This window comes from Condylura cristata, unplaced genomic scaffold (assembly GCF_000260355.1).
Source record: "Condylura cristata isolate star-nosed mole 26May11 unplaced genomic scaffold, ConCri1.0 scaffold00019, whole genome shotgun sequence".
Taxonomy (NCBI): domain Eukaryota; kingdom Metazoa; phylum Chordata; class Mammalia; order Eulipotyphla; family Talpidae; genus Condylura; species Condylura cristata.
The window spans coordinates 23,554,400-23,563,466 of NW_004567120.1; the positions used below are offsets into that span (position 1 = coordinate 23,554,400).

The window sequence follows — 9,067 nt, forward strand, 5'->3', positions numbered from 1 at the left end:
GAGAGGGGAAGAAAGGGAAGAAGGGAAGAAGAAAAGAAAGCAATAAAACAAAGGAGGAAGGAAAGAAAAAGTAAGAAAAGAAAGCAAGGGAACAAGGAAGGGAGAAGAAAACAAAAATGTAAGAAAAGGGGAAAAGGAGGAAGGAAAGAGGAGGGAAAGGAGACAAAGAGGAAAAGAAAGGAAAAGGACAGAAAGGGGGAAAGAAGTAAAGGAAAAAGCGCGAAAGAGAAGGACGAGAAAGAGAAAAAGGACGGAAAAGAAGGAAGACAAGAAGGATGGAAAGCAAGAGAGAAAGAAGAGGGAGGGTGGGAGGGAGGAAGGAAGGAAGAAAAAGAAAGAGAAAGAGAAAAAGAAAGAAATAGAAAAAGAAAAAGAAGAAGAAAAAGAAAAGAGTCACAAAAGCTGGCCGGCTCCCTTTAGAAGTGGCAGGTGGAGCTGGAGCCCCCCAGCATCCCTTAACCCCTTGCGAATTTCGCGCTTCCGGGGGCGGGGCGGTGGCCTCTAGGCTGCACCGCCCGGCGCGCCCCGCCTTCCTCCTCTGGGGTTTTATGACCTAAGCAACTTTCCTTCCCTCCCACCCCCCGCGCCCCGTCTTGGTACGGCCTGTCCGGCGTTCGGCGTTCCAACCCCCCCGTTTCTTCCAGGTTGGTTCAGCCTCGGTCTACTCCGGGGTGGTGCTTAGCCGGCGCCAGACCGACCCTCGACTTCGGAGAGGTAGTGCCGTACCTTTGGGCGCTTCTCCCTCGGCTTCTTCGGCTTCCGCAGCCTACTCAGCCTCCGTGCCGTCAGCGGATACCAGAGACCTCGGTGTATGCCCCACCCCTGACCCAACTAGAGATATGTCCACCCCGGCCCGGCGGCGTCTCATGAGGGACTTCAAGAGGTAAAGCGGCCGGGATCGCTGGGGCCGGGGGGCTGGCCGCCGGGCCCAGGGCGGGTACTTGGGGCCGCTGGGGAGCTGGCGAGCCGAGGCCAGTGTCGGATGCCGGGACTCGGGTGTGTTTCTCTGAAGGTTGCAGGAGGATCCCCCAGCGGGAGTCAGCGGGGCTCCGTCTGAGAACAACATAATGGTTTGGAACGCGGTCATTTTTGGGTGAGTCTGCGTTCAGGGCGGTGGCGAGAGATGGGGGGCGCCCACTGGGATGGGTCTGCCCTCCGGCCGGGCCCCTGGCCGAGGCCGAGGGGAAGGGGACGGGTTGGGTTTGGCTGGGCCTAGGCGCCTTCCCGGAGCCTGTGCCTCGATTAGCTCTGTTCCCGCTGCCAGGGGAACCGTTTGGGGTTCTGAGGGGGGCGGGGCGGGGAGTGGTGGCGGTTTGGCGCGGCGGCCTGCCGGCTTTCTGAGCCCCAAACCTGGATCTGTACTGGTTTTCTCACCCAGGAAACAGTGGTTTGCCCGCGAAGGAGTTGGCAGGGCTGGGAATAGGCACCTCCTGAAGTGAACCAGAGGGAAGGGAGCCCCTTAATAAACGGACACTGACTTCTTGTTGTTGTTTTCTGTATTGCAGGCCTGAAGGGACCCCTTTTGAGGATGGTAAGAGAGTTTCTTTACACACTTTTTTCAGGAGCCTGATGTCTCCGGGAACAGGGTTCCAGTCATCCTGGAAGTTTCTCCTTAGGAACCTGCTTCTCTATAGCTCCTGCCTGCTAAAGGCTTGAGTGGAGGCCAGTCTGTGGCAGGTTGTTTTGGCTATTATCCACTTCACTAAAACTGTACCTTTTCTCTTACTTGCTTTCTTAAAAAGAAAGAAAGAAATCTGGGCAAGGAGCATGGTAACACTATTGAGGATTTTTGAGGTCTGGACTGGGAACCTGCTAAATTCAGCTCCCACCAAAAAGCTTAAGTATCAGTCCAGTCACTTGCTGGTAGACTTAGAGACCCAAGGGCAGAAACTGTGTTCAGCAGGTGCTTACTGTGTGTTTGTTGGACATGGAATGGCTGCAAGAATCCTTTGCACACAGCTCTCTGGATTCTACAACCTGGCACTGACTGAGCCTCCCTGCTCTAAGGATGGTATTTAATCACACTTTAACAGCCAGCTTGAGTATAATTTTAATTTTAAATAAATTTTTAGCATGTGGTTTTATGGTCAGTCACCTTAAAGCTGCTTCACAACTGAGGCTAGCTTTAATGTGCTGAATTCACCAGTCTCCAGCCTACTGGAAGGTACTGCCTGTATGTGTAGGCACATGACTTCCAATGGATTTAGGTTTGACTTTTAAAAACATGTTAATTGCTTTTCAAGATTTTTAAGAACTTTCTGCTTTTAGATAATTATAGATACCTGTGTAGTTACAGAAGGTGACAGGAGGCTGTCTGTACCCTTCACCTTCCCCTCCCTTTGCTAATACTGGTGAGGTGGTGATGCTCTGTCACAAGCAGGAAACTGACATCCATACAGCTTTAAGGGCACCCAGTCTTGTGTGTATAGTTGTGTGTTGAAACTTTAATACTATATAAAAGGTGACTAAAATGAACTCCAGTGACTGCATTCAAATAGGTCTTAAATTTGAGCTGTTTACCAGAAGAAAAGGCTCTTAGTGACTTACTTTGCCCACATAGCATTAGCTGTATCTGGGTATGCGCACACACGTGCACATCACCCAGCGTGAAGGTGGGAACACAAAACACTTCTGTAGTTTGCTAAGTCCGTTACATAGGCTGCTGAGACGGAGTGCTTTTGATGCTACCGGTCTACAAGATTTGAGGTAGGTCAGTATCAACTAATTTTATAATTTGACTCAAATACTCAGATTTCCCTAGAAGACTGTAGATAGTCACCTGACTACTTTGAGCTTCCTCTCTGCCTTCATCCTCTGGGTAAATATCAGTGCTCTTCAGTGTTGCAATAAAAAGAAATGGCAGCAGTAGAAAGTGATTCTAAAGGCACATTCCTTTGGTGCAATAAATCATTTAAACTGATCCACCGTAAGAGGTAGCCAGACTTAATTTTCCTCTACTGCAAGGTGTTGCTAGTTCTTCATTCCTAAGCTTTATATGAAGATATATTGGATATATGCTTATCTCTAGCAAGCTTTGTTTTCATTGGCTCCTTTTTTCCTCCTGATTTTATTCAGACTGCTTTATGCTGGGCACAGCTTTATTAATAGTACATCACTTTGCTGGGGGTTGGCTACTTAAATATTTCAAGGGTGCTTTTCTTGTTTTAAGTGGTATGAATTGAAAAGGTACTTATGGAATCCATTATCTACCTGGACCTTCCCCCTTGACATTACTGGCTCTGTTTTTGATGATGTGTGGAGCGCTAGCCTGGCATTACTGGAGGGAATTACTCAGGCTGAATGACAGCATTCTTTCAGGTTCATTCCATGCAGCAGCCTGCTGGCCATGGATGCGTCCTCGGGTGTCTAGAACACTGACTGAGGCTACAGGAAATATTTTTTAAAATATGTTTTAAAATACCTCTTATTTACCCTCGGGGAATTTACGGCAAACACTGGACAGGTGGCATAGTTGCTTTTGCTGTTTCCAGTGTTTTTCATGAATCAACAGCCCCCAAACTACTTTTGCTGCTTTCTTGTAAGGAATTCTGTTTCCAACAGCTCAGCCCTAGTTAAGGAACTCTTAAGGTGTTTTTATTTAACTTTACACACATGAAATAAGAGGACTGTACCCAAGAACTTCCACTACCAAGCAGAACATTCAGGGCAGGGGGGCCATGCTTCCTCATCAGAATGTCTTGGTATGTTGCTAGGGCAAAGGCTGTGGCATAAAGTATTCTCCACATCATCCAGAAATTGTTAATATATGCAATAAAATGCTAGCATTTACTTTTCATAATAGATGGATTGTTAAGAATTTGGGTATAAGTATTTTTTTAAGAACTCAAAAATTGTGAAGGGTGTTATTAAGGTAAATACTTTGATAAAGAGTAAATGGGTATTATGTTAAAAATCTGAATTTACCATCAAAAAAGTCCATCGACTGCTTTTTTCTTAGGGGTCATGAACTGGTGGAGAGATTACAGAAAATACCTGCAGCGCTGTTTTCTTTGGCTAACCTATCTTCAAATATTTGAATTTTGGGATTTGAATTAGCAGAGCACACACTCATTTAACTGTATCCTTATTGCACACAACAGCCATTTAACACATTTACATACATTTCCTGGTCCCTATATCTACATAAATTCTTTCCTTACATTGCTTTGGCTATACTTCAAGAAGATAAAATCAGTATAGACTGTTACAACAACGATGGTGTTATTTTAAAGCTTAACCTCCTAAGTATTCACAGGATAAGCTTTAGTCTCAATTGCATAATATTCTAGGAATTTAAATTTCCTTTACATTGGTTTTGGATCTTAGGAATTGCATTGAGAATTGCACTAAAGAAGTTCTGGTTGTTAAAATGTTTAAAATACTCTCTTTTTAATATGTACTTGGAATAAGATTTGGGTAAGTCTGAATTCAAGTAGACATAAGCAGGATGTTTTACTGCAGATGTTAAATGAACTGTTTTAAAAGACTAGAGTAACTTATTTTGGTAGCATGGTAACCACCTTATTGAACTCTGGACAGTTATTAGGCAGAAAGCTCAAGTCAAAGGTTTTGTGAACCAGCAACTTAAGTCCTCAATTTGCTTTTACCTGTGAGTGTTTGATGTAGGTCAGAAAGTAGTATTTTATCTTAATTCATTTATATTTCTAACAGTAAAGCTTGGATTTTTACTTTTTCCTTGATCTAGAGATATGAAATTTTCTAGTTATTAGAGCTAAAGTAATTGCTTGTGCTTATACTTTGTGGCACTGTTTATTTCCCCCATTTCAATGTCACAACAGCGTTGAGTTGGGTATCCCACTTTACAGATGAGGAACTTGAGGTATATTCACATTGAGTGGCTTCCCTAAGGGTTCCTAACTTACTGCTCCACAGTAACAAAGCAAGGATTTGAGCCCAAGTCTGACAGCAAAGCTGTTGCTCTGCTTCCACCACTGATGCCTGCCTTGCCTACCACCTTCAGCGCTACCCTTTAACAATGGCTTTAGTTTAAAGTAAACTGTTCAATTTGCCCAATTTTAGAGCAGTTCTTTGAATCACATTTCAACATTTGAGCCAAATGTGTTACATGAGGAAACACTAAAGTTTTGAGCTCCCTAACACTCATTCCCACTTTTTCTTGCATATTACACTGTGTGTAGTACTGAGAAAGGAAGAACCATGTTCTCTTCCTCAAAAAGAGGATGTGTGACCAGGGGGCGTAAAGGTGAAACATTTCTGATAAACTATATATAGCAGGCTTATTTCCAAAAAATTTCACTTTTTGTCCTTAGTCATATTATGTAGCATCTTCAGACTGACTTTCAAGTCATTTAGGGAGTAGAACTATAATATGTCTCCAGATACTGCATCTTTTATTATTGTGAAACTTAGGATAACTGATGAAGATAATGGATGCTGTCTAGAGGAACTTTGTTTAGTGAATTGTTTCCTGTGAGCCTTCTAGCAGCACCCAAAGTTTGGGTTTGGTATTGTTACATCTAGCAGCATGATGTGCTAAGCCTATTAATGGAAGCAAGTAGGAAATAAACTACTCTCTGCAGGAACCGGTAACAGTTATACTCTCTGAAATGTGGTCTATTGTATTGGAGTAATAATAGCCTAAACAAACATCTTTCAAAAGATAAATTGCTGGCGACATGAATACAATCTAATGTTATTTTAAAATTATGTCTGCCCTTAATTCCCTCCATTAGTGTGAATAATCGAGTGGATTTTATAGTGAAGTACCTTGGGAGTCACACTGAGAGGGACTGTCAAGCTTTTTGGGCTTGCATTCAATTATGTTTTCATTATAGTCGCTAGTACATGAAAAGGAACCAGTGGGCATTTTTATGAGTATTGCATCCTTAAAACAAATAATTTGACTACTGATTTGTATAAACTTTTGAACCTTTGTGCTCTCATTCTTTCTGGCACATTTAAATCACAGGCAGCATTTAAGGTGGCCACTGATCAAGAGAGACCTTTAAGGTCTTTCAGTCTTAAAGGAAAAAGGCCACATTTTGGCCCTTGTAATTTGGCTTCTTGTCATTTTAATGCCATCTTCAGACTGTATAGTGGCTGAGTTATTTCACAGGCAGGAATTCTCAGTTTAAGATGACTGTCTTTAAGTTGGAGGAAGAGTAAAGACAAACCCAAGGGCACACCACCTTTGGCTGGCAGTTCATAGTGTCCATCCATTCCTAGAGCAGTTGCTGGAGAGGTATCCTTTCCCTGGGCTCTTGCCTCTCTACCCAGTATCTTTACATTATTCCATTTAATGCTCAAAGAAGAAAAAGTCGCATAGCATTAAAAGCCATATACTGCTGAACAAAGCAATAAGTATGCTTTCTTAAATTTTTCTTTTTTAACCACAGGAACGTTTAAGCTTACAATAGAATTCACTGAGGAATATCCGAATAAGCCACCTACGGTTAGATTTGTCTCTAAGATGTTTCATCCAAATGGCAAGTATCACTTTTAATACCTGGCCTGTACACTGTGTAGTGTGGAGTTAGCCCATATTTCCTATTTGCCTGCAGTGCCTGTTTGTGTTTAGGAGTTTTGGCTGTTTCCTGAAAATGGAACTTGTCCATGCTGTCTTCATCTATAGTCTTAGAAGTTAAGCAATAAAGGGACTTTGCCTTTGGAATTTTAAGAACTTTCTGGCTTGATCTTTCTATTTAACTCTTGAGGTTTCCTTTTAATGTTAGGCCAGGTTGGGGTAATCTTACAGTTATTTTCACTAGTATTTAGGATAGTTTTCAGCTTTGAATGGACATCAGAATTACCAAGGAACATTTTAAAAATGTAGGTGCCCTGGCTCCACTCCAGCCCTGCGGAATATCAGGTTCTGTGTTTGAAGTGTGGGGATAGAGATATAGCATGTTGGGAAAGCACCACAAATGATTGGCTATTTTTCTAATAGTAAGCCTAGAACAGCTTGCCTTTCATTCAGGTTAATAAAGTATGTTCCAGAGTATCAGATATTTTTATCTTCATGCCGAACTGTAACCTTGTGAACTCTAAGCTATCTTATTTCAGGTAGGAGATTCAGTTTACAGATTGGGTAGAATGAATTCCCCACGAGTATATGGGTGGCTAGGGAGTCTGTCAGAAAATGTCTATGATTTCCTGCATAACGGGGCAGTCTTCGGGAGAACACACACTAAGTGCCTGCCAGCTTTATACTGATTACATTTGACATCTGAGATCATCCTGATGATTCCACTAGTAGTGATTATGACTCATCTTTTTAAAAACTTAATTGAGAAGCAGTTTTGGAATCTTTCAAAATCTGAAAAGCAAACTGTTCTTGACTATATTTGTCTTGATTATACTGTTAAAACCTTAGTGGTTTTGATATGTTTAACCTGTCTACTTCTATGCTCCTAGTCTATGCAGATGGTAGTATATGTCTGGACATACTTCAGAACCGCTGGAGTCCAACTTATGATGTGTCTTCCATTTTAACATCTATACAGGTGAATTTCCCTTAATGTTACTAACAACCTTTGATATATTATATTAGCAATTAAATAGTCTTAACTTAAGCTCAAGGTAAAATGTAGGTTATCAATATCCAAGTCAGGGCCTCTCTAGTGGTACAAGGAATTAAGTCTCAGCACTATGAAGTTATCCACAGCCACTGCAGCATGAGTTTGATTCCTGGCCAGGGAGCTGCCCCACATGGTGCAGCAGACCTCTGCGGTCTTGCCCACTGCTCCCCTCAGTATATTTTAGTCAGTCTGCTTGTTCTGCTTCCCACTTTGTCCTTGGTGAATCCTGTCACCCCCCTTCAACCCCCACATACAAGAACCCAGTTCTTGTATGCATAAATAAGTTAATCTTTAAAAAATCCAAGACTCTGGGAAATAGATACATTTGCCTAGCTACTAACAGATTAATGTACCACTAGCTTAGTATGCTAAAAGAGCAACTTTACTGTTACTTAGGATAATTCAGTTGAATGTCACTATCTTATAAACTAGCTGTTAATGTTTTGAGTATGTGTATTTTTTTTTTTTGCGTTGAGGAACTGACTTTCTAAAAATTGTTTCTGTAGTCTCTATTGGATGAACCCAACCCCAATAGTCCAGCAAATAGCCAGGCTGCTCAGCTGTACCAGGAGAACAAGCGGGAATATGAAAAACGTGTTTCTGCAATAGTGGAACAGAGCTGGCGTGATTGTTGACCCGGGCGCAGCAAAAGAAGCTGGTCATATGAAAAATATATATTGATGTGTTTGTCATCTTCCTATTCCTCAGTGTCATTATTTACTTTATTAAATGCAAAATAGCTGTTGTGCTGTTTCCATCTTCCCTTGCCAAGATTTTCCTACCCTTCTACCCACTCCTCAAACATCAGAAACACCCTCTGAAATCAAATGTACTGTACCTGGGTTACGTGCAAACATTGCTAATGCTTAACTATTCCTTTTCTGTTGTGCCTCATCTGCAGTTCTAGGACAGTATTGTGTTACTGTACTTTACAATAAGCTTTTTAAAATGAATTGTTATGCAAGTGGTGCTTATGCATAGCTTGATGACCGGGATATCTTTAACAAAATGATGGTTGAAGTGTTTCATCCTGGCTGGTCCTTCACTTGTGTTGGATAGGAATGATTGCTGTTTGGCATACAGCCTATAGAAAACAGGGAAGCATATCCATATAATAGTCCATTTCGAAAGCAATGGAAGCTAAAAAATGCTATGATGCTCAGATCTAACCACTATGAATTACAAGATGGTTTTACTGGTAAGGCGAATATTAAAGGACTCAGCCAAAGGACAGTGCAGCACCTATAGTAACTGACACATCCTCTCCTTGCAAGATAGTCACTGGACACACCCATGCTAAGTTGGGGATACTGGAGTCTTTTGGGTTTTTTACTTTTTAAAGAGGTGTGGGGAAATAGGGGTGAAAACAATCATTAGTTTTTAAGCTAGGGAAGATTGGAGACCTTTTCATCTTTAAGGAGCAGTGCTACCTTAGATGAACACATTTATAACCCCCTATCTTTTTTTAAACCTTTACTTCAAGGAAGGGAGCATATCTGTGGCAAAAT

The 9,067-nt window shown here is 41.9% G+C and overlaps 1 protein-coding gene across 1 annotated transcript; it reads left to right on the forward strand.

The window, feature by feature from the left end:
* The first annotated feature begins 638 nt into the window (after positions 1–638).
* Positions 639–8,529, forward strand: UBE2A (ubiquitin-conjugating enzyme E2A). Its single transcript, XM_004685745.2, has 6 exons — positions 639–883; positions 1,013–1,093; positions 1,506–1,531; positions 6,378–6,467; positions 7,396–7,484; positions 8,066–8,529. The coding sequence occupies exons 1-6, from the start codon at positions 840–842 to the stop codon at positions 8,192–8,194; spliced, it is 459 nt and encodes a 152-aa protein (XP_004685802.1). The 5' UTR covers positions 639–839; the 3' UTR covers positions 8,195–8,529.
* The last annotated feature ends 538 nt before the right edge of the window (positions 8,530–9,067 follow it).

Coding starts and splice junctions, on each gene's coding strand:
- UBE2A (XM_004685745.2), top strand. CDS start 840: ATGTCCACCCCGGCCCGGCGGCGTCTCATGAGGGACTTCAAGAG. Junction 1,094..1,505: donor TGGAACGCGGTCATTTTTGG/GTGAGTCTGCGT, acceptor TCTGTATTGCAG/GCCTGAAGGGACCCCTTTTG. Junction 7,485..8,065: donor CCATTTTAACATCTATACAG/GTGAATTTCCCT, acceptor TTGTTTCTGTAG/TCTCTATTGGATGAACCCAA.